At 57.0% G+C, this 23937-nt stretch overlaps 1 protein-coding gene across 1 annotated transcript in view; it reads left to right on the top strand.

Moving 5' to 3' along the window:
- The window catches only part of LOC127587409 (GON-4-like protein), a 24564-nt gene extending 664 nt beyond the window's left edge, over positions 1-23900 (top strand). Inside the window, exons 2-17 of the mRNA XM_052045707.1 lie at positions 1525-1611; positions 5188-5374; positions 5778-5922; positions 7164-7314; positions 7844-7960; positions 8263-9492; positions 11249-11489; positions 12167-12348; positions 12686-12883; positions 14284-14427; positions 15210-15353; positions 17470-17583; positions 18012-18192; positions 19684-20146; positions 21906-22008; positions 22622-23900. Coding sequence (XP_051901667.1) covers positions 1525-1611; positions 5188-5374; positions 5778-5922; positions 7164-7314; positions 7844-7960; positions 8263-9492; positions 11249-11489; positions 12167-12348; positions 12686-12883; positions 14284-14427; positions 15210-15353; positions 17470-17583; positions 18012-18192; positions 19684-20146; positions 21906-22008; positions 22622-22762 — 3828 coding nt within the window. The 3' untranslated portion in view covers positions 22763-23900. The remainder of the gene's footprint in view (positions 1-1524; positions 1612-5187; positions 5375-5777; positions 5923-7163; positions 7315-7843; positions 7961-8262; positions 9493-11248; positions 11490-12166; positions 12349-12685; positions 12884-14283; positions 14428-15209; positions 15354-17469; positions 17584-18011; positions 18193-19683; positions 20147-21905; positions 22009-22621) is intronic.
- Positions 23901-23937: the final 37 nt, after the last annotated feature.

The raw sequence follows: 23937 nt of genomic DNA, 5'->3' as shown, positions 1-23937 counted from the left end.
GGCCCTCACCGATTTTTTTACAGATGCACCACAGAAAGCATCCTATCTGGATGCATCACGGCTTGGTACAGCAGCTGCTCTGCCCAGGACAAACTAGAGGTCATAGATTTAGGGTGAAAGGTGAAATATTTAAGGGGAATCTGAGGGGGAGCTACTTCACTCAGAGGGTGGTGCGAGTGTAGAATGAGCTGCTGGCAGAAGTGGTGGATGTGGGTTCAATTGTAACATCTAAGAGAAGTTGGATAGCTGTATGTATGAGAGAGGTTTGGAGGGCTATGGTCCGGGGGCAGGTAGATGGGACTAGGCAGTAAACCAAGCCGGCATGGACTGGATGGGCTGAAGGGCCTGTTTCTGTGCTGTAGTGCTCTATGACTCTTATGATCGCAAGAAACTGCAGAGAGTTGTGGACACAGTTCAGCACATCATGGAAACCAGCCTCCCCTCCATGGACTTTGTCTACACTTTCCGCTGCCTCGGTAAAGCAGCCGACATAATCAAAGACCCTCACCCACCCCGGACATTCCCTCTTCTCCCCCCTCCCACTGGGCAAAAGCATGTACCACCAGGCTCAAGGACAGCTTCTATCCTGCTGTTATCAGATTCTTGAACGGTCCTCTTATATACTAAAAGCATCTTATAACGGTCTTCTTATATACTAAAAGCATCTTGTATACTAAAAGCATCTCTCAATCTACCTCGTCGTGGCCCTTGCACCTTATTGTCTGCCTGCACTGCACTTTCTCTGTAACTGTAACACTTTATTCTGCATTGTTTTCCTTTTTACTACCTCGATGTACTTGTGTATGGAATCAGAATCAGATTTATTATCTCTGACGTATGATGTGAAATGTGTCGTTTTGCGGCAGCAGGACAGTGCAGACATAAAATCTATAAATTACAAAAATAAAAAAATAGTGCAAAAAAGAAAGGAATAACGAGATTGGGTTCATGGACTGTTCAGAAATCTGATGGCGAGGGGGAAGATTGTTCCTGAATCATTGAGTGTGGGTCTTCAGGCTCCTGTACCTGCTCCCCAATGGTAGTAACGAGAAGAGGGCGTGTCCCGGGTGGTGAGAGTCCATAGTGACGGATGCTGCCTTCTTGAGGCACCGCCTCTTGAAGATGTCCTTGATTGGTGGGGTTGTGCCCCTGATGGAGCTGGCTGAGTCTACATACCAGGCGGTGATGCAACCAGTCAGGATGCTCTCCACCGTACATCTGTAGAAACTTATAAGAGACTTCGGTGACAGACCAAATCTAACGAAGTAAAGCCGCTGGCGTGCCACCTTCTTCATGATTGCACCAGGATAGATCCTCTCAGATGTTGATGGTGAGAAACTTGAAGCTGCTCACCCTTTCCACTGCTGACCCCTCAATGAGGACCAGTGTGTGTTCTCCCGACTGATCCGTTTGGCACGCAAACAAAAGCTTTTCACTGTATCTCGGTACGGGTGACAATCATAAACCAATTACCAATCCGCTCCTGCCCGGTGCAGTCACCTCTGTGTCTTCTGTCCCCCCCAGCACGTCCAGCTTCTCAGCCAGGTCCACCTTCTGACCAGCGTCTGTGAGAGCCTCCAGCAGGAAGCAGAGACAGCCAAACTCTTCCTGGTGAGTATTGGAACCGTGCCGGTCGCTCTGTGTCGTCAGGGGCCGTTAAAAGGTTCCCCCCACCACCCCACTGGGAAGATTCCAAGTATACCATTGATTCCCAATCCGTGCTGCACCAAGCTGGGATGTGGAGGCCTTGGAGAGGGTTCAGAGGAGAACGTTATTGGATCGGGTCGGGAGCTCTGGTCTATGAAGTTATGAGGCATTTCGTAGCAATGTACCTTCACTTATCAGGGAGTCGGTATCTGAGGGAAACAGCCCCTTGTAAATTCTCCATCACCATCCCCTTCTGTTCCTCCCTTCCTCTTTTATATCCCAGATTCCCCTCACTGCACCTGCAGGAAGAGTGATCTGCATTTTGATAGCGTCCTTCATGGCCTTTTTGGGATGTCCCAAAGCTCCCTATGCCCAGCGAAGGGTATAGGGTGTTGGAAATATGGATGGCTACTTTGTGCACAGCAAGAGGCCACTATATAACCGGCTTGCCTGTTTGCAGTGAGGCGGTTCAGGAACCAGGATCCCGACGAAGCAGGTTAGACCTCGGTTTCACCCTCATCTTGCTTCCTGCCTCCCGGCGCCTGTCCAGAGGAAACCCGGTGCTCCCACTCGAGCTGCGGAAGCCCATTTCTCCTGTAATGAGGTGACCCATTACAGGAAGCATGTGGATAGTTTGGAGAGGGTGCAGAGGTTCACCAGGATGCTGCCAGGATTGGAGAGTATAAGGGGAAGTTGGACAGATGTGGGTTTTTTTTCTGAAATGTCAGAGGCTGAGGGGAGACCTGATAGAAGTTTAGCAAGTTATTTCTTTCTTAATTTTATTTACAGCCTGGTAACAGGCCCTTCCGGCCCAACGAGTCCACGCTGCCCATTTTAAACCCAAATTAACCTACCCGTATGTCTTTAGAATGTGGGAGGAAACCGGAGCACCCAGAGGAAACCCACACAGACATGGGAGAACGTACAAACTCCTTACAGATGGCGACCGGAATCGAACCCTGATCGCCGGCGCTGTAATAGCGTCGCGCTAACCGCTACGCTACCGTGCCGCCTGATGAGAGGTGTAGATAGGGTAGCTAGTCAGAACATAGAGGACACAGCTTTAAGATGAGAGGGGGAAAGTTGAAAGGAGATGTGTGGGGCAAGTTTTTACACAGAGAGTGGTGGGTGCCTGGAATGTGCTGCCGGGGTGCTGGTGGAGGCATTTCGAGGCATTTAGACGGACATGAGTATGCAGGGAATGGAGGGGTGTGGACATCGTGCAGGTAGAAGGGATTAGGTGTCATTAGCTTAATTGCTTCAACACAACATCGTGGGCCGAAGGGCCTGTTCCTGTCCTGTACTGTTCTGTGTTCTAGAAACATAATGACACTGGTGCATACAAGTTGAGAGAGAGAAAAATCCAGTCCGAGGCAATGTTGGGGGCTTCAGGTGGGCTCAAGAACCTGACGGCAGTGGGGAAGAAGCTGTTGTTAAACCGTGAGGTGTGGGTCTTCAGGCTCCTGTACCTCCTGCCCGACGGCAGCATCGAGAAGAGGGCACGGCCTGGATGGTTGGGTCCCTGATGAGGGATGTTGCCTGTTCTATGTTCTATTTTCTGCAGGATTTACAAGTGACTGTCTTCACTTGTAGTCCCCAAGGGCTGACCTCATTACAACTGGGAATATTTCAGTAGTAAGGCCCTCTTGCAATGATATATGGCTTTGAGCGTTATGAGAGCCCCAACCCTTCCTCTGATATGGAGACACAAGAGACTGCAGGCGCCGGAATCTGGAGCAACAAACAACCTGCTGGAGGAACTCAACGGGTCGGGCAGCATCTGTGGGGGAAGAGGAACTGTCAAAACCCTGCATCAGTCCTGCTCGACCCGCTGAGTTCCTCCAGTAGATTGTCTTCTGATATATCCAATAACATTCGCACTGAGGAGTTCCCCATGTCAAGAACACTGAATGAAAAGAAACTTTCTATGTACATAACAAGTAATCCTATTTCATTTCTTGATATTAACACATCATTGGTCATCATTCATTTGCAAACAAATAATTCTGGAGTTATTGAATTGCATTCAATTCTGGTCGCCCCGTTACAGGAAGGATGTGAAGGTTTTGGAGAGAGTGCAGAGGAGGTTCATCAGGATGCTGCCTGGATTAGAGGGCATGAGCTAAAAGGAGAAGTTGGAGAAGCTTGGGTTGTTTCCTCTGGAGCGGCGGAGGCTGAGGGGAGACCTGATGGAGGTTTATAAGATTATGAGAAGCATTGATGGGGTAGACGACCAGTATCTTTTTCCCAGGTTTGAAACGGGCAAAGTGGCAGGTGGAATACAGTGCAGGGGAGTGTACGGTCATGCACTTTGGTAGAAGGAATAAAGGCACAGACTGTTTTCTAAACAGGGAGTGAATTCAGAAATTGATGGTGAATAGGGACCTGGGAGCCCTAGTGCAGGATTCCCTAAAGGTTAACTTGCAGGTTGAGTCGGTAGTACAGAAGGCAAATGCATTGTTAGTATTCATTTTGAGAGGACTGGAATATAAAAGCAAGGATGTAATGCTGAGGCTTTATAAGACGTTGGTCAGACCACATTTGGAGTATTGTGAGCAGTTTTAGGCCCCATATTTAAGGAAGGACGTGTTGGCATTGGAGAGGGTTCAGAGGAAGTTTACGAGAATGATCCCAGGAATGAAAGGGTTAATGTATGAGGAGCGTTTGATGGCTCTGAGCCTGGACTCGGTGGAGTTTAGAAGGATGAGGGGGATCTCATTGAAACCTGCCGGATACTGAAAGGCCTGGATAGAGCGGACGTGGAGAAGATGTTTCCAGTAGTGGGAGAGTCTAGCACCAGAGGGCACAGCCTCAGAATAGAAGGATGCCCCTTTAGAACAGAGATGAGGAGGAATTTCTTCAGCCAGAGGGCGGTGAATCTGTGGAATTCGTTGCCACAGACGGCTGTGGAGGCCAAGTCACTGGGTGTATTTAAAGTGGAGATCGATAGGTTCTTGATTAGTAAGGGCGTCAAAGGTTACGGGGAGAAGGCAGGAGAATGGGGTTGAGAGGGAAAAATAAATGCTGAATGGCCTAATTCTGCTCCTATGTCTTATGGTCTCATGGAAATGTCTATCACTAGAGGGCAAGCACTTAAGGTGAGAGGGGGAAAGTTCAAAGGAGGTGTGCGGGGCAAGTGTTTTTTTACACAGAGAGCGGTGGATGCCTGGAATGTGCTGCCAGGGGTGGGGGTGGAGGCAGATACAATTGAGGGGTTTCAGAGGCTGTTAGGCTCATGAGTGTGCAGGGAATGGAGGGATATGGCCCGTGTGCAGGGAGAAGGGAATAGTTTAGTCAGCCATTTAACTGCTAGTACAATGTTTGCCACAACATGATGGGCCGAAGGGCCTGTTCCTGTGCTGTACTGTGTTCTACAACACAGATCTGGTGTGCAGTTGGAAGAGGGCCTTCCCCGATGGGATCCCTGCAGTTTTAAATCAATAACTATTTACTCACAATGTTGTCGGTGTCTTTAGACTACGGTGTGATCAGCAGGCAGAGTGCGTCGGTTCACTGACTGTAACCTCTCCTCGCCCACAGAAGGAGCTGGCCAGCTTCGCTGAGAAGGCCAGCGAGATCCACTCAGCCAAGGGGCCGGGATTCACCTCCTCCTTCCTGTCCTGCAATCTGAAGGAGGCGCTGAGGCTTGTGGAGGAGTTCGACCAGCGTGTCAGACCGTGTGTGGAGACCCCGCAGCCCAAGGAGGAGCCAAAGATGAACCGGCGATGTGAGTGGCAGCAGCGAGACGGGTCAGGGGGGCTTTCAAACGCCTCTTCCTCCTTCCCACCTGGCTCCATGGCGCTGGGGCACTGCCCATGCCTCCACACCTCCTGCCCTCAATGACCAGACACGCACACATTACCCCATCTCCCCCCTCCCTCCCCCCCATCCCTCTCACTCCCCTGCCTGCTCCCCAATTACCCTTCCCTGTTGCTCTCCCTGACTGCTCCTCCCTTCGCCCTCTCTCCCTGACTCCCTTCCCTCTCTCCCCCTCTGTCCCTCTCTCCCCCTCTGTCCCTCTCTCCCCCTCTGTCCCTCTCTCCCCCTCTGTCCCTCTCTCCCCCTCTGTCTCTCTCCATCCCCCCTCCCTGTCTCTGCTTCTAAATCTGGTTCCCTTCCCTCCCACACAGTTGACGAGTCCAGAGTCCTGCCGAGGGAGGTGGCCTGGATCCTGGCCACACGGAATGTCTTCATGTACCCGGAGCTGCTTCCACAAGTTGCCCTCCAGCCCAGGCAGCCCAAGGACAAAGCCTGCTTCACCAAGGGCGAAGACAAGTAGGTTCCTCGACACAGACCCCTGCGCCCTGCTCCTCCCGTCCCACCTGCTCCCACTGTGCTTGTGGTTCAGGTCTTGAGCGCCTGAGTAATAGAGGTTGAGCAGGTTGGGACTTTATTCCTTGGGGTGTAGGAGGGGTGATCTTACAGAGGTGTATAAAACCACGAGGGTGGATGCACACAGCCTTTCTCCCAGGGAAAGGGAATCAGAAACTAGAGGGCACAGGTTTAACGTGAGAGGGGAGAGATTTCAAAGGGACCTGAGGGGCAACTTCTTCACATGGTGGGTGTGTGGAACAAGCTGCCAGAGGAAGTGGTTGAGGCAGGTACAATAAAATTTAAAAAAAAAGGACAGGTCCATGGATAGGAAAGGTTTAGAGGGATACGGGCCAAACACGGGAAAATGGGACTGGCTTAGATGGGCATCTTGGCACGGCCGAGTTGGGCCGAGGGGCCTCTTTCCGTGCTGTGTATCTCTAAGTGTGATATGTTGCATTTATGGGAAGTCAGACCAGGGTAGGACTTCCACAGTGAATGGTAGGGCCCTGGGGAGTGTCAGAGACACAGAGACGGACAGACACAGTCCTTGCTCTGCAGACCAACAGGTACCCGGCATACCAAGGTGGGTGATCTAGCAGTGGTCAACTCTTCCCTCCCGTGGGGCTGGGGGTTCAGCACAATGTGGCACAACTGTGCAGGGGAGATGAGGCCACAAGATACAGGAGCAGGGTAAGGCCATTCAGCCCATCGAGTCTGCTCTGCATTCAATCATGGCTGACTCCACCCCCCAACCCCATCCTCCCACCTTCTCCCCATATCCGTTACCTGTGGTAACGGGTCCCACAGATTCACCGCCCTCTGGCTGAAGAAATTCCTCATCTCAGTTCTAAAGGGACGTCCCTTTATTCTGAGGCTGTGCCCTCGGATCCTGGACTCTCCCACTGATGGGAGCATCCTCTCCACACCACATCCACTGTATCCAGGCCGTTCAGTATCCGATAGGATCGGTATTTCGGGGAGCGGCTCCTCACCAAGAGGGTGGAGGTACCCCTTTGCTCCCCAACGTTCAGTTTTCCCACCCACACAGCCCCGGAGGGGGGGTAGGTGAACACTTTGCATCTCAGGGCTGTGGGCCCAGTGTGATTGAACAGGACCGACGGGCCGAATGGGGCGCGAGGCGCTGTGGGTGTGTGGATCCACCCTTCTCTGTGTAACCTGCTCTGTTGCCGCTGCTCCTGCAGCTTGCTGGTCCTGGGTCTGAAGCACTTCGAGGACACGGACCTGCCCAAGCCCCTCATCAGCCAGTACCTGATGCCCCCGAAGACTTATCATCAGCTGTCCTTCCACATCAAGAACCTCAGCGTGAGCCGGGCGCCCGACAACGTCGTCAAGGTGAGCAGGGCGGGTGTTGAGGCACAAGGTAGGCGACGGTGGGGAGGAGACGGTCCACTCCCCACAGGACTGATCAGTGCGGGCTGTGACCTGCTGGAAAAAGGGGTCCCCCTGTGGATTCCACAGGCTGGGAGCTCCGGACACGGTCTGGGTCCAGGTTGGGACAGGAGGTCGAAGGCTTGCATAGGAGAGAGGCAGAGGGGGTTCAGGAGCCTGGGATTCTGGGCAGCTGAAGGCACAGCTGCCATTCAACTATGTTGATTGTGTGGTCGGAGGGGGTCATGGAGATGGGGAGGGGTGTGGGGACTGGAGGGGGGGGTCACAGAGACGGGGAGGGGTGTAGGGGCTGGAGGGGGGGGTCACAGAGACGGGGAGGGGTGTAGGGGCCGTAGGGGGTCATGGAGATGGGGTCACAGTGACGGGGAGGGTCAAGGGGTGGTGTCTCGTGGTTTATGGTGGGAGGGGAATGGGATGTGTGTTCCCTTCCCCAGATGTTGAACATTGTGGGTCACTCGTTGTTTCCTTGCAGCTCTACAGGAAGAGGAAGGTGCTGCTACCCATGCCCAGCCCCTTTACAGCAGTGCCCCCCGGAGACATGCGCCCACCCATCGAGCGAGCAGAGAGTCAGCTGCCCTTTTGGCTTCAGGTGAGCACCAGGCTCCTCCAGCTTTCATCAGATACAGGGTGAGGCTCCCTCCGCACCATCCCATCACACACTCCCGGGGTCAGACACAGGGTGAGGCTCCCTCCACACCGTCCTGTCACACACTCCTGGGGTCAGACACACAGTGAGGCTCTCTCCACTCTGTCCCATCACACACTCCTGGGGTCAGTGGCTGGAGGTTGGGGTGGTGGGGTGTGGGATAGGGGTGGATCTGACACTGGGCTGATTGGCCTCTCCGAGGCTCGGAAAGTAACCGTGTCGGTTTTTCTCCCCTCCCTTCGCAGAGGAGCCTGCTGGCGATTCGGGGATGGCTGGAGCAGAGGGGGGGCGGAGAGAGTGGCGACATCCCCCTGTTGATCCCTGAGGAGCTGCCCCTGCAGCTGAAGCCCAGGGTCAGCCACCTGGCCCGCAGGGAACTGCGCCGGCGCAAGCACAGGCCCTCGGGGGGCAAGCCCGTCCTCATCCACCCCGCGGGCAAGAAGTCCTCGCTCAAGCAGGCGGGACCCCTCCTCCCTGCCAAGCCCACCGTTCGCACCCGCCCCCGCCTCATCCAGCCCGCCCCCGCGCCCCTCTCCGCCCTCTTCCAGCTCCCCCAGGGTCAGTCCATCCCCCCCTCCTCCTCTCCTGCTGCCAACCCCGGCAGGAAGCCCTGGGGTCGGCGAGCGTCCCGGGCTGATGGCAGGGGCAGGCGCCCCCGAGCCACCATCGTCCCCGCTCCCCCCCGGACCCCCGTCATCCTGACCGTCCCCACCGGCCTGAAGCTGCTGAGCCTGGGCGGGGGCTGCAACGTGATCCGGCCCCTCCCCGCCGCTCCCTCCGTTGCCCCGGGGCAGCCCCTGGGGTTGGCCGCGGTGGTGGTGAGTCCGGCTGCCTTCACCTGTAGCCTGAATCGTCCCCCCGCCCCGGATTCCCAGCCCCCCGGCCTCCCCCAGCCGGCCGACGGGAGTGGGGAGAGGCCGCAGGGATCTCCCGAGGCGTCCCCTCCCGAGGTCCCCGCCAGCCCGCCCCCCGAGGGACGGGTGGAGGAGCCGCCCTTGGCCACCGAGGAGGCAGCCTCGCCAGTCAGCCCCTCCCTCGGCGGGGCGGAGCTTCCCGGTGCTCCGGAGCAGCCCGGGGCGGAGGGGTCTCCCCGATCAGAGGAGCAGCCGCCCATCCTAGGTCTCGGGCAGGAGCTAGACGTGGGAGCGCCGCCGGAAAACCCGGCCGAGGACGTCTCCACCGAGGGGAGGGAGGCTCCTGCCAGCCCGCCACGTCGGCCGAGGGCTGAGGAGGAGGAGGAGGAGGAGGAGGAAGAGGAGGAGGAGAGGGTCCCCGAGAAATCCGACGGCACCCTCAGCGCTGGGGAGTCCTCGGTCAGCCCAGAGGATGGGAAGAGCCAGGCGGACAAGGCGGAGAAGGCCGGCCAGGAGGAGGAGGACGACGAGGATTTTGACGACCTCACCCAGGACGAGGAAGATGAAGAGGTCTTGTCCTCGGCCTCCGAGGAGTCGGCCCTCTCCGTCCCAGAGCTACAGGTGAGGGGATGTTATAGGGTCACAGCACGGAAACAGGCCCTTCAGCCCAACTCGTCCATGCCGACCAAGATTCCCGTCTAAGCCAGTCCCATATCCCTCTAAACCTTCCCTATCCACATGCCCGTCCCAATGTCTTTTAAACGTAACTGTACCTGACTCACCCACTTCCTCTGGCAGCTCGTTCCATATACTCACCCTCTGTGTGTAAACATTGCCCCTCAGGTCTCTTTCAAACCTTTCTCCTCTCACCTTAAACCTGTGCCCTCTAGTTTTGGACTCCCCTACCCTAGGGAAAAGACGGTGACCATCCACCTTGTGTATGGTCCTCATGATTTTATAAACCTCTATAAGGTCACCCCTCAGCCTCCTTCACTCCAGGGAAAACAGTCCCGGCCTGTCCAGTTTCTCCTTGTAACTCAAGCCCTCCAGTCCCTGTAACACAGAGAAAGGACTGCAGATGCTGGAATCTAGATGAAAAACACTGTGATGCTGGAGGAACTCAGCAGGCCAGGCAGCATCCGTGGAGAAAAGCAGGTGGTTAATGTTTTGGGTCAGGACCTACCCTAAAGGGTCCTGACCTGAAACGTTGACCGCCTGCTTTTCTCCACAGATGTTGCCTGACCTGCTGACTTCCTCCAGCATCACAGTGTTTTTCAGTCCCTGGAACATCTTTTCTTCACCCTTTCCAGCTTATAGCTTATCCTTCCTATAGCAGGGTGACCAGAACCGTGCACAGTACTCCAAAAGTGGCCTTACCAACGTCTTATACAGATGTAACATGATGTCCCAACTCCTGTACTCAATAGTTTGACCAATGAAGTCCAGCGTGCCATACGCCTTCTTCTCCACCCTGTCTACCTGTGTCGCCACTTTCAGGGAACTGTGTGCCTGTACCCCAAGGTCCCTCTGTTCCACCACACTCCCCAGGGCCCTGCCATTTGCTGTGTAAGCTCTGCCCTGGCTTGTCTCTTGCAGATAATTTTGGTTAGGTCCTACTTGGAGTACTGGTCGCCCCGTTACGGGAAGGGTGTGGAGGCTTTGGAGAGGGTGCAGAGGAGGTTCACTAGGATGCTGCCTGGATTAGAGGGTATAAGGAGAGGTTGGACAAACTTGGGTTGTTTTCTCTGGAGTGTCGGAGGCTGAGGGGAGACCTGATAGAGGTGTAGATAGGGCAGACAAAATTTTTCTCCCAGGGTAGAAATGTCAAATACTCGAGGGCATAACTTTAAAGTGAGGGGGGGCAAGTTCAAAGGAGATGTGTGGGGCAAGTTTTTTTTACACAGAGCGGTGGGTGCCTGGAATGTGCTGCCGGGGGTGGGGGTGGAGGCAGATACCTGAGAGGTGTTTAAGGCACACTTAGCCATATGAGGGATATGGATCATGTGCAGGCATCGTGGTTGGCAGTGACTTGATGGGCCGAAGGGCCGGTTCCTGTGCAGTGTGGCACGTTCCTGTTCCTGGTCACTGTCAGGAGCTGGGTTGAGGGAGCGGGGGGTGGGGGGGAGTGGGAGCGGGGTGGGGTTGGCGGTGGTGGGGGGAGGGGAGGAGGGGTGGGGAGCGGGGGGGGAGAGGGGAGGAGGGGTGGGGAGATCGGGGGGGTGGGGAGGAGTGGGGAGCTGGGATAGAGGAGGGGAGGGGTGGGGAGCAGGGAGGAGGGGTGGGGAGCGGGGGGGGTGGTGGGGAGGAGTTGGGGGTTTGGATGGGACGGGGGAAGGAGCAGAACCACGGTAGCCAGAGGATTTGATCCTTCCTGCAGGAGACCATGGAGAAGCTGACGTGGCTGGCGTCCAAGCGGCAGCTCAGCCAGGAGGGCGACTCAGAGGAGGAGAACTCGCAGGAGGAGAACTCGGAGCCCGAGGAAGAGGAGGAGGGTGAGGGGCTGGAGCTGCTGCAGAAGGAGGGCGAGCGGGGAGGGGAGGAGATGGCCCTGACTGAGAGCCACGGCTCCCCGTTCCCTGCGGCCGGCGCGGACGCCCACGCCAGCAGCCGGCTGCCAGGTAGGCACCACGCCGGGACCGCCGGGTCTCTACCGGGAACATCCATCGTCCCTTTCCCACCATGGACGCCGCTCGACCCCCTGAGTCCCTCCGGCAGTCTGTGTGTTGCCGCGGGTTCCGGTGTCTGCGGTCTCCTTGTGGATCGGGGTCCCCTCAGACAGGCTTCCCCTCCCTCTCGTCCTCTCCCTCGTCCAATCCCACTCTCACCCACTCCGTCCCTTCCCCAGCTCTCCCCCCGACCCTTCCCCCCTGCTCTCCCCCCACCCCACCCGCTCTCCCTGACCCTTCCCCCTCCCCCTCCCCCTCCCCACCCCACTCTCCTCCCCTCATTTCCCTGCCTCCCTCCAGAACATCAACCGCTATTGGCTACTCAGTGTTTGAGCATCCTGGTCACTAGCAGGATTGGGCCCTCCCTCCCCGTCCCTCCTTCCCTTCCTCCCTCGCATTTCCCTCCCTTCCTCACCTCTCCTGCCCTCCCTCATCTCTCCATCACCCCTACCCCAAGCTACCTCTGCCCTGCCCCCCTCTGCTGAGTTTCCGGGGGGTGGGGGGAGGAGCACCGTGTGAGTGGGCTGCTGGTGTTGGGGGGTTGAGGGGAGGTGTTGGTGTGCAGCTCCCCCACCCTCGGCTCCTGCCCCTGAGTTCTCACCACCCGTGGTTGTGTCTGCGGCCCACAGGTCAGGGTGCGAAGCTGTCGGGCAGGGGCAAGGCTGGGTGCAGGGCGCGGGCGAGGCGGGGACGGAGGCGCATCAGCAAGGACACCTCCAAACTGCTGCTGCTGTACGCCGAGGACATCCTCAGCAACGACCCGCTCCGCGAGCAGAAGGACATGGCGTTTGCACAGGCCTACCTGGGCAAGGTGAGGGGGAGCGTCCCTGGGCAAGGTGAGGGGGGGCATCCCTGGGCGAGGTGAGGGGGGGGGCGTCCCTGGGCGAGGTGGGGGGGGGTCCCTGGGCGAGGTGAGGGGGGGAGCGTGTCCCTGGGCGAGGTGAGGGGGGGGCGTACCTGGGTGAGGGCGTAACTGGGTGGGGCAAGGAGGGGGGAGGTGAGACCCCAGGGTGTGGGTGGTCAGGCTGTGACTCCTCGGGATCAGACCCTCGCTCACATTCCGCCTTCCACGGTCCATACTCTGTCCCCTCCCTCCCGGGCTCGATGCCCCTGTGCCCCCTCTGACCCCGGGTTCTCCCCTCCCCCAGGTGCGGGAAGCCCTGCAGGACGTTCCCGGGAAGTACGAGGAGTTCCTGCGGATCCTGTACGACTTTGAGATGAACCGGGAGCAGCGGACAGCCGTGGATCTGTACGGCGACCTGTGCGACATCATCCAGGACTGGCCACAGTTACTGAAGGACTTCGCCGCCTTCCTGCTCCCCGAGCAAGCTCTGCAGTGTGGGCTGGTGAGATTATCAGTGGGGGCAGGGGAGGTGGCCAGGACACCTCAACATCCATAAACACGGGGTTTTATTGGGTGGAGCCGCTGGGCGAGTAGACAGCAGGTACCCACCCACTGCAGGCTAAGTCACGGCTTGGTGGCCACCTGCATCTGTGTGATAGGTTCGATGGGCTGAACGACCTCCTGTGGTTTGCCCATTACGGCTCTTCACACCCGAACCGTCACCGGTTCCCGGGGAGACCTGGTGTCTGACGTGTCGCGAGTGGTGGGGGGAGAGGGGAGGGTTGGGAGGGTGGGGACGGACCCTTTCCCTGCAGGAGGTGTCCCCGTTCTTGAAGCGGTGCTTGGGAAGCTGTCAACCAGAAGCCCCGCTGAACCTGAATCCCTCCCCCCTTTCCCCCTTTCCCCCTTCCCCCCTCCCCCTCTCCCCCTTTCACTCCAACAGCGAGCTGCCCTGTGTGGGCTTTTAAACGTTGCTAATGTGCCCACCTCAACCACGATTTCTGGCAGCTCATTCCAAGACTCACCTACCCTTGCATGAAGATGCTGCCCCAATGTCCCTTTTAAATCTCTCCCCTCTGATTTTAAACCTGGGCCCTCTTTGCTTTCAACACCCCCTCCCTGGGAAAAAGACTGTGTGCTTTCACCCTGTCTATGCCCCTCATGATCTTGTATACCTCTATCAGGTCACCCCTCAGTCTCCCACGTTCCAGGGAATAAAGTCTGAGTCTACACAACCTCTCCTTGTAAATCTTGCAACACTCTGGTAGATCTTTCCTCAAGGACTGTTGTATCCCGTGCAGGCATTTGCTTGGGTATAAAATCAGAAGCCGGACTCTGCGGTGTTTCTGAGGTCCCCTGACACATTGTTGGTGGAGGGGGGTTAGGTGTTGAACTGTGGCAGGGTGGGGTGTCAGTGCTAATCCTGGCCCGTACACAGAGAGCTGGGGAGGGGTGGGAGTTACTGCAGTGACCAGTGAAGCCCCTCCTGTATCACCATCAAGTCCCACCCTCCCCTCTACCTGGGCTCCCATCCAGACCCCGGGATCCCTCCCGGGCCAGGACTGCTGGTCGAGAGGGCTGGCGGTGATGGTCTCCTCCTCCTCGTGAAGAGCCCAAGGCCTCGTCACCTGCTCACCAGCTGCCCTAGATCCAGCGCCCGTACAGGGAAGACGTCATGCACGGGTTGGACGACCTGGCTCACCTGACTCAGGCCTCACTGATGGTACCAGAAACGTGCAGGTGGGACCCTGATAGCACAGATGGGGTGGGCCAAAAGGCCTCTGCGTGGTGTGCTCGGGCTCCCGAGGGCCGATCGATGCGGTGAGGGAGGTGGAGGGGGGAGAGAACCCAGCTCCCTTCCTCAATGCCCGCCTGACCTCTCCGTCCCCTCTCCCACCTCAGTTCGAGGAGCAGCAGGCGTTCGACAAGAGCCGCAAGTTCCTCCGGCAGCTGGAGATCTGCTTCGCCGAGAACCCCTCCCAGCTGCAGAAGATCATCAAGGCGCTCCAGAGCTGCGTGGTGTGCTCGCCGCCGGACGTTGCTGAGGTGAGGGGAAGCCGGGGGGAGGAGGGGAGGGGGCTCAGCTCAGCAGCACCTCCTCCAGGCTCGAGGGAGTGCTGTTGGCTTCGGGAGAGGGATTCAGACAGATCAGAATCCTGCGGTGCGTCGTTTAGACTGGGAATCGGAAACTGGAACAGTGAGAACCTCTTGTCTCTTTTTCCAGGAGATCAGAACATTTGGTGTGGAGGGAGCTTCACCCTGTGTCTGACCCCAGGAGTGTGTGACGGGACGGTGCGGAGGGAGCTTCACCCTGTGTCTGACCCTGGGAGTGTGTGACGGGACGGTGCGGAGGGAGCTTCACCCTGTGTCCGACCCCGGGAGTGTGTGATGGGACTGTGTAGAGGGAGCTTCACCCTGTGTCCGACCCCGGGAGTGTGTGATGGGACGGTGCGGAGGGAGCTTCACCCTGTGTCTGACCCCGGGAGTGTGTGATGGGACGGTGCGGAGGGAGCTTCACCCTGTGTCCGACCCCGGGAGTGTGTGATGGGACGGTGCGGAGGGAGCTTCACCCTGTGTCTGACCCCGGGAGTGTTTGATGGGACGGTGTAGAGGGAGCTTCACCCTGTGTCTGACCCCGGGAGTGTGTGATGGGACGGTGCGGAGGGAGCTTCACCCTGTGTCTGACCCCGGGAGTGAGTGTGTCTCGTCCTGTGTCCTGGGAGTTTGGGGACACCCTCGTACCATTTTTACAGTCGCCTGTATAAAGTGGATGTAAAGTGTGTTGACCTTGCTCCCACCCCCTTTCTGCCTCGTCCCTCCTCCGGAAGCTGAAGGTGCAGGTCTGTCAGCTGCTGAAGGGCCATCATCACCTTCAGGACGAGTTCTCCCTGTTCTTCGACCAGCTGCGGCCCCCCGCCAGTCGAATGAATGACTTCGAGGAGGTGAACTGGACCGAGGACAAGGAGTACGAGGTGAGCACTAGGATCCCGGCGGCCTACCCCTCCCTGACACGGAGCCAGGCTGTAGGGTGGGATTGACAGATCGGGAGCGAGGTCCCCCTTCGGGTGTGGGGATGTTCAGTGCCGGGTTCCTAGAATCACTCCAGCACAGCCTGGGAACAGTGACTGCACAGAAAGACTGTTCAGCCCATCTGGGGCTTCTGGTCCAACAGGACCTGGAGTAACTTCTACCCCGAGTGTTTCCCTGATGTCCCCTTGCCTGCCCACGAGAAGCTGCCCCTCGAGAGACAGGCAGCAGCTTGGGGAGAAGAGAGGGACTGAGAGATTGGGCTCCTGGGGGTTGAGGACCCCTGGCTGTGTCTAACTCTCCCTTCCTCCCTCCTGCCTGTGCTGGGGAGGGGTGGGGAGAGCAGACTGTGAACACCGCCTGTTGAACCCCTGGCGTTGCAGACCCCGTAGTGGGGGAGGGAGGTCCTTTCATTGTGGTACTCCCTCCCCCTCCCTGAACGAATCCGAAATCTTGGAAAGATGCCTCGGCATTCCCAGGAAGTCTCTCCTGAGTCTCAGCCGGGGCAGGAACGTCCTGTGGCAGCTGTGGAGCTACGGACTGAAATCTCCGCATGGTGCTTTGGCTGCCCGTAGAGTTGTAGAGCACAGGTACAGGCCCTTCGGCCCATCGGGTTCCTGCTGCACCAATCCCATTGAGCTGTGTTTGGTCTGGAGCCTTCCATGCCTGGTTGTTGGGAGAATCTCTGCCTCATCGGGCAGTGTGTTCCAAACCAGCCACCTGAGTGAAAGAAGTTCCCCCTCGGGTCCCCTGTAAACCTCCTCCCTCTCACCTTGAACCTCTCCCCACCGTGGGGAAAAGGATTTTGCCTGTCCATTCTATCTACCCCTTTGATAATTCCGTACACCTCAGTCACCTCCCCAGGGAAAGCCAGCCCATGCTGCCCAGTCTTGTGCCTGGAATGCTCCAATCCAGGCAACGCGGATCCCCTCTGCAGTGCAACCACATTCCTACCCTTTAGTGGGGTGACCGCAGAGGGTACTGGTGCCTTCCGGTGCCCCAGTCTGGAATTGGCCTCTCTCCAGACATGGATGTCCCACCCACTCCCACAGCTCTCAGCCACACAGAACAGTACAGCACAGCACAGCCCCTTCAACTCATGGTGTCCTTGCCAACCACGATGCTGAATTAAAGTAAACCTATCTGCCCGTCCGTGATCCACATCCCTACATGTTCAGGTACCTGGCTAAAGGCATCAAACGTCACTATCATATCTGCTTCTATCACCACTCCTGGCAGCCCGTTCCAGGCACCCACCGCTCTCTGTGTAGAAATAAAATGTACCCCTCACATCTTTCCCCCCTCACCTTAAACCCTCAACTATTTGACATTTCTTCCCTGAGAAAAAGGCTGTCTGCCCTATCTCTGCATCTCATAATTTTATAAACTATCAGGTCTCCCCTCAGCCTCTGCCGCTCCAGAGAAAACAACCCATGTTTGTCCACCCTCTCCTTATAGCACATGCCCTCTAATCCGGGCAGCATCCTGGTGAACCTCTTCTGTACCCTCTCCGAAGCCTCCACATCCGTCCTGTAATGAGCACACATACAAGTGCGGCCTAACTGAAGTTTTAGACAGCTGCAATGTGGCTTCCTGACTCTTGTACTCGACCGATGAAGCCAAGCGTGTCTTGTGCCTTCTTTACCACCCTGTCTACGTGCGTTGCCACTTTCAGGGACCTTTGATGTACAGAGGGATCTTGGGGTGCAAGTCCAATGCTCTGAAGGGTTCTGCCATTTACTGTGTGACCTTCCAAAGTGCAACACCTCACACTTGCTGTGTGGCAGTCCCAGTCTGAGTCATCAGGGGCTTCCCAAGGGGGTGGTTGGCTCAGCTCAGGGTTCCTGGGATTGGTGGGGGGGGTTTGCGGAATCCGGGTTTGGGGGTGGTCCCAGAAGTGGGGTTGTCACTGAGTGAGTGCCCCACCACCCAGCTCTGCCCGATGCTGGGAGCCACCGGTCCTGGAGTTCCCAGTCACCGCTCCTGGGGAGGTTTGGCTGCTGCAGACCCCAGCGCCTCCCCCCCCCACTGCCCGCTCACCTGTCCCCTCTGCGCCGCCAGTTCGACGGGTTCGAGGAAGTTGTGCTCCCCGATCTCGAAGAGGAAGAGGAGCTGCAGAAAATGGCCCCCCCTCCCCGGAGCAAGAGGCGGAGGGAGGGGCACTCACACGACAAGGTACTGGGGGCCGATGGGGGGGGGGGGGGGGGGATCGTGTGTCGGTCAGAGACGGGCGGGGGGGCAGACAATGGAGGGAGGGAGGGAGAGTGGGGGTTAGGGAGGGTCGAGGAAAGGAAGGTGTAGGAGGTACAAGGATGGAGAGTGGGGTGGGTGGAGGGTAGGGAGGGAGGGTGGGGTCGGGATGGGTGAGGGGACAGGAGGAGGGAGGGTAGAGGGGGTTTGGAGAGGGCGAGGGGTCGGGCAGAACAGGGGTTTGGCCAAGAGAGGGGTTGAACATTTGGGGTCACAGGAGGGGGTCAGAAGCTGCTCCCTGCCATCCCCCCAGTGTCCCGTCGGACCACCAACCCTTCAACCACGAACCCACCCCCCCCACCCCCCCCAGCTGGACGAATGGAGGGTTTGACCTCTGGTCCTCCATCCCCCAGGGCCTGGATCACAAGGCGAAGGGCAAAGACTCCATGAGCAGCAGCGTCCCGGAGGACTGGAGCCCCCAGCCCACGCTGAAGGATTCCGGGAAAGGCGGAGACTCCGTGGAGGAAGACCTGGAGCGGAGGGAGGATGCAGGAGCGGCCGGCAGTGGGGGGCAGCAGTTGGCACCCACCGCTGGTGAGTGAACGTCCTTGGACCGCTGGGCTGGGTGGGAGGTGGTGGGTGATCCTGTTGTGGGGGTCGGGGTGGGCGGCGCTCCTCTCAGAGGGGTCTCTGGTACCTCCTCTCCTCGTCATCCCTACATCTTGGAGCAATCCCTCGGCTCCCTCACCGGAGGGCACAGGAGAAGGCAGGACCTCTGGGAGCCCAGTGTAGGCAGAAGTCACAGAGTCATACAGCACAGAAACAGGCCCTTCGGCCCAACTGGTCCGTGCCGACCAAGATTCCCATCCAAGCCAGTCCCATTTGCCCGCATTTGGCCCGTATACCTCTAAACCTTTCCTATCCGTGGACCTGTCCAAGTACCTCTTTAAATGATATTAATGTACCTGCCTCAACCACTTCCTCTGGCAGCTCATTCCATATACGGACCACCCTCTGGGTGAAAAAGTTGCCCCTCAGGTTCCCCTCTCACCTTAGACCTGTGCCCTCTAGTTCTTGATTCCCCAACACTGGGGAAAAGACTGTGTATGCATTCACTCTATGTCCCTCATGATTTTATAAAGTCACCCCTCATTCTCCTACACTCCAAGCAATAAAGTCCCTGCCTGCTCAACCTCTCTCCGTAACTCAGTCCCTCGAGTCCCGGCAACGTCCTGGTACATCTCCCCTGCACTCCTTCCAGCAGTTTGTTGACTTGTCCCCTCCTCTCTCCAGGACGGATTTGGAACCCGCTCTCACTGGTTGACCCACAGGGGTGGGCTTGTGTCTGAAGATGACCACACGCTGCTTTATGTGTGTGGGGGGGTTTTTCCTGGAGTTCAACGCTGTGGGGGGGCGGGGGGAAGACTCCCTGGCTCAGCTTCGGAACAGTAGGATCGGCGGATTGTGAAGCCTCACTCAGTGAAGCAGCTGAGCTGTACCTCACTCAGAGGCACCCGCGGGCCGGAAACCATGTACAACAGCCGTTTTCGTCGCACAGAGTGAGTTGCTCCACCCCAGTCTGTTGCTTGACTGTGGACTGCAGTAGAACTCTGTTATTCCGGCACACCCAGGATCCCGGTGGAGCCGGACCGGAGGGTGTTCTGGACCATCAGAGGTTCTTTTTGTCAACACTGATTGTTTTAATTTAAGGTTGCACAGTTAATGTGTCAGAGACCCTGGTAAGTTTCAAGGGAGCAGAGAGTGTGGGAACCAGGGGTCAGGCGAGCTAACGGGGAACGTGGGAACCGGGGGCCCCGGCAGGTGAAAAGGAAGCGCGGATGAGTGGAAATTGTGAATGTCCCCCAAGGGGGACTGACGCCGAACCCTCGGTCAAACGGCGGATTATCAGAGCGTCACTGTGCTTCTCCTTGCGTGAGAAGCAGTTGGATCGACAGGTACGGGAGAGACTCGTTGGGACGAGCCTGGGGACTGCCGTTGTTCCCCAGGATCCTGCGACCCTGCTGTCGTCCCCAGGGACTCCCCCCACCACCCCCCCCCCTCACTGTGTCCCTGTCCCTCCTACAGGTTGGAGCTGGGAGCCATCCCCCAGCGCAAGCGGAGAGCTGCTGCCCTCAGGGTCCCGCTGCTGCCCGGAGAGCGAAGACGAGGAGAGCCGAGGGCTGCCGGTGGCCGGCGAGGGGGTGCGGTCCCCCGGGGAGAGCCGCAGCCCGGCGACCGAGGACGGCTCGCCTCCTCCACCGAGGGAGGGGGGCCCTGATACCGGCTGCGGAGGGGCAGGGGAGCAGCCCCCGGCACCGGGCGGTCGCCACTCGGTGAAGTTCGCCTCGGCCGGAGCCCAGGTCCGCTTCCGGAGCTGCCAGGAGATGGCCCTGGCTCACAGGGCCTTGCGGGATGGCTGTGTCCAGGGCGTCGGTGCTCCGGAGATCCCGGCCGAGGAGGAGGAGGAGGAGGGGCAGGCACATGCTGCCGTGTGCGCCAAGAACACCTGTGTGAGCTCCACTGGGGAGCGGATGGTGCTGTGGACCAGGTAAGGTGTTGGCTCAGTTCTGGTCGCCTCACTGTAGGAAGGATGTGGAAACTTCAGAGAGGATGCAGAGGAGATGACCAGGATGCTGCCTGGATTAGGGAGTATGAGGAAAGGTTGAGCGAGCTAGGGCTTTTCTCTTTGCAGTGTAGGAGGACGAGAGATGACTTGATAGAGGTGTATAAGATCATGAGGGGCATAGATCGAGTGGACAGCCAGCACCTTTTCCCCAGGGTGGCAATGGCCAATACCAGAGGACATCTGTTTAAGGTGAGTGGAGGAAAGTTTAGGGCAGATGTCAGAGGTAGGTTCTTTACACAGAGAGTGGTGGGTGCCTGGAATGCACTGCCGGGAGTGGTGGGAGAGGCTAATAGGGATATTTAAAAGACTCTTGGATAGGCAGATGGAGGAGGGTTATGGGCTGTGTAGGAGGGGAGGGTTACACTGATCATGGAGAAGGTTTATATAGGTCGGCACAACATGGTGGGCTGAACGGCCCGTACTGTGCTGCACTGTTCTATGTTCAGTCACACCCAGCCCGTTGGGATTTGCTCCACTGCTTAAAAAAGGGGTCACCCACTTCAAACCGAAGTGACCTGCAACCCTTCCCCACTGAGTCGTAGAACATAGTGCAGCACAGGAACAGGCCCTTCAGCCCACCATGTTGTGCCCAACTAATTAAACGCTGAACTAAACTAATCCCTTCTGCCTGCATGTGGTCCAAGTCCCTCCATATCCATGTGACTGAGAGGATCGTATCTGCCTCCACCACCACCCCTGGCAGCACATTCCAGGCACCCACCACTCTCTGTGTAACAAAAAACTTGTCCTGCACATCTCCTTTGAACTTGCCCCCTCTCACCTTAAATACAGGTCTTCCAGTGTTAGACGTTTCGACACTGGGAAAAAGATACCGGCTGCCTACGCCTCTCATAACCTTATAAACTTCTATCAGGTCTTCTCTCAGCTTCTGACGCCTCATCTCCTTTGCACTCGCCCCCTCTCACCTTTTGGCATCTTTGGCAGCAGGAGCACACCAACAGGCAGGGAATGGAGGGAGATGGACCACATTCAGACAGTTGTAAATTGGCATCATGGTCAGCACAGACATGGTGGGCTGAAAGGCCTCAGCTGTAGTGTTCTCTGTTTCAGGAAGAGTCTTTGAACATTTTTGAAGTAGGGGGAGATGAAAACGAGGGGTTGACAGGTCACTGGACCGAAAGGAACGCAGAGCAGGAGGTTGGAGCTAGATCCCAAAAACAAACTGCTGTGGCTTGGGAAGCATCTGGGTGGTCGAGACCATTGACCATCCCTCCTTCCCCACAGATGCTGCTCGACCCGCTGAGTTCCCCTAGCAGTTTGTTGCTGCAGGTTCCAGCGTCTGCGGTCTCTGGTGTCTCAGTTTTTACAGTCTGATCAGCTTGGTCTCCTGAAATGGAGGAGCAGGCTGTCCCTCCCCCAGTTTATTTGTCTGTATTGTTTGCAGTCGGTTGTGTCCGTGAGAGCTCTGAGGAAAATTGAGGAAGCTGTTGCATTCCAAAATGGGAAAAGAGAAAATCACGGCGCCAGGATGGTCGTACAACTTCAGAGTTGTTGAAGTGTCGAGGGAGCTTCACTCTGTGTCTGACCCTGGGAGTGTGTGATGGGACGGTGCAGGGGGAGCTTCACCCTGTGTCTGACCCTGGGATTGTGTTTCCCTTGCCTCAAGAGACCGGCTGTTAGAATGGGAGCCTCACTGTGCTTTATGTTTGTGCTGTTGCAGGGAAGCAGACCGAGCAATCCTCACCGCCTGCCAGGATAGGGGGGCCAACCAGGAAACGTTCAGCTGGGTTGCACAGCGGCTGAACAGCAAGTCAGCCCAGGAGGTGAGGCTGGGGGAAACGGTGAAGGCAGACGGACCATGTGTGCGCGCGTATCACTGCCCCTGGGCAGCGACTGGCGATCCTTCCTCCTGCCTGGCTCACGGAGCAGCTGGTAAACGTGTTCCCAGTGGCTGATGCACAGTCCTTTTCCCCAGGGGAGAGAATTCAGAAACTAGAGCGCCATAAGGTTTAAGATGAAAGGGGAAAGGTGATGGGTACATGGAACAAGCTGCCAGAGCAAGTCGTTGAGGCAGGTATTTTAACAACATTTGAAAGACGGGTACATTGTTAGGAAAGGTTTAGAGGGATAGGACCCAAACGCTGGCACATGGGACTAGCTTAAGTGGTCAGCATGGATGTCGGGCTGAAGCGACTGTTTCCGTGCTGCATCACTGTAAGGGCTCCAAGACCTGAAGTCCGGCTGCTGCTAGTTTATTCGATTCCTTTTGGGAACTTGCGGGGAAGTAAACGGAGTAGCTGGCTGGCTGCGATCCCCACTGCCGGACGTGCCTTTGGCTGCCTGGGGACAGAGCTGGGGCATTCCCTCCACAAACCTCTCCTGTCACTTGCCCTGCCCCTGCCGAAGCTGACCGACTGCGCCGTCCGTTCGTTCCAGGTCTCGCAGCGGTTCCGGGAGCTGATGCGCTTGTTCCACACCTCGGGAGACGCCAGCACAGACGAGGAGGACGACACCCTGGCCAACAGCAACCCCGAACAGCGGGCAGACTGGCTGATCTCGGACGAGGACCAGGACTGAGTGCCTGGGAGCTCCTGAGCTGGAGTGTACAACCTTGTACTGCTGTTCAGGAAGGTGGAGCAGGTTGCTGGACTGTTGACTGTCACCATCCTGGGACAAAGGTATCCTGATAAATTGTGCCATTTTAGGAACTGCTGTGTTAATGTTTCAGGGAATCCAAGCTGCTGCTGGGTTCCCTGCACGTATTTAATTTCACTTTTGTGCTGATGTTGTGTCTCTCACATGGATTCCTGTTCCCACTAACCACCCAGCCTGGTCTGTGATGGACCTTTATTTATTGGAGAGGCTGGGTTGAGACAGAATAGCGTGGCAGATGAATCCTGGATCCTGGTCATTCACCCTGTGACTGCCTCTGCCAAGGGTGCAGCATTCCAGCTCTTACGCAACAGAAGCTCATGGACCCAACCTGCTTTAGGGATGGGGCACTGGACAATCCCTTTCCCCAGCACGATCCAATCAGTGGAAATATCACAGATCCAATCATGGTTTGCAAAATTTGGCCTATTCTCCGTCAGATGCTGTGAGCGTGAAGCGTCCTGGGCAAGGGCAAATCACGCTTGTGCGTGAAGTTTGGGCTTTTACAGGTTGTGGCAAATGGCTTTGATTCCTTTGTCAAGGGGCTATTGAAGGCTGCCCGAGCCCTCTCAGGCCCACAGAGTAACTGTACTGGTCAGTCTGCTCCTGGAATGGTTGGGGCCAGTGGATCAGGCACACTGCCCACTCCAGTTACAAAGACTGCGACTAGGTCATTACCACATGTTGTCTCCTGTAAATATGTATGTGAAACATATCCTTTGTATAACTTAAATTATAGTGACTGTACATACATCAAAACTAGCAGTGCGCAACTCCCGGGTAATTCAATAAATCTTTCCCCCCCACAAGGTTTCCCCTCTCAAATGGTGTGAAGAAATACAGGACAGGTTATACACAGAGAAATGCTCCCTCTGCACTGTTCTGTGAGGGACAGGGTTACATGCAGTGCAATGATGCTTCTATACGCCCATCATCATCAAAACATTCACTGTGTTAAGGAAACCAATCAAACACAGTTTATCTCAACAGTCCCATCAGATGATAAAGAGAAAGAAGTTAAACAGGTAGTAAAGCTCCTGCCCTGGGAGAATGATGGGACCAAGTAAAGATCCCTCTGCACTGTCCTGTCACACAGGGCA

Source organism: Pristis pectinata, chromosome 40 (assembly GCF_009764475.1).
Source record: "Pristis pectinata isolate sPriPec2 chromosome 40, sPriPec2.1.pri, whole genome shotgun sequence".
Classification (NCBI taxonomy): domain Eukaryota; kingdom Metazoa; phylum Chordata; class Chondrichthyes; order Rhinopristiformes; family Pristidae; genus Pristis; species Pristis pectinata.
Note: the sequence above shows the minus strand (reverse complement) of the source record. Positions and strands in the feature narration are given on the sequence as shown.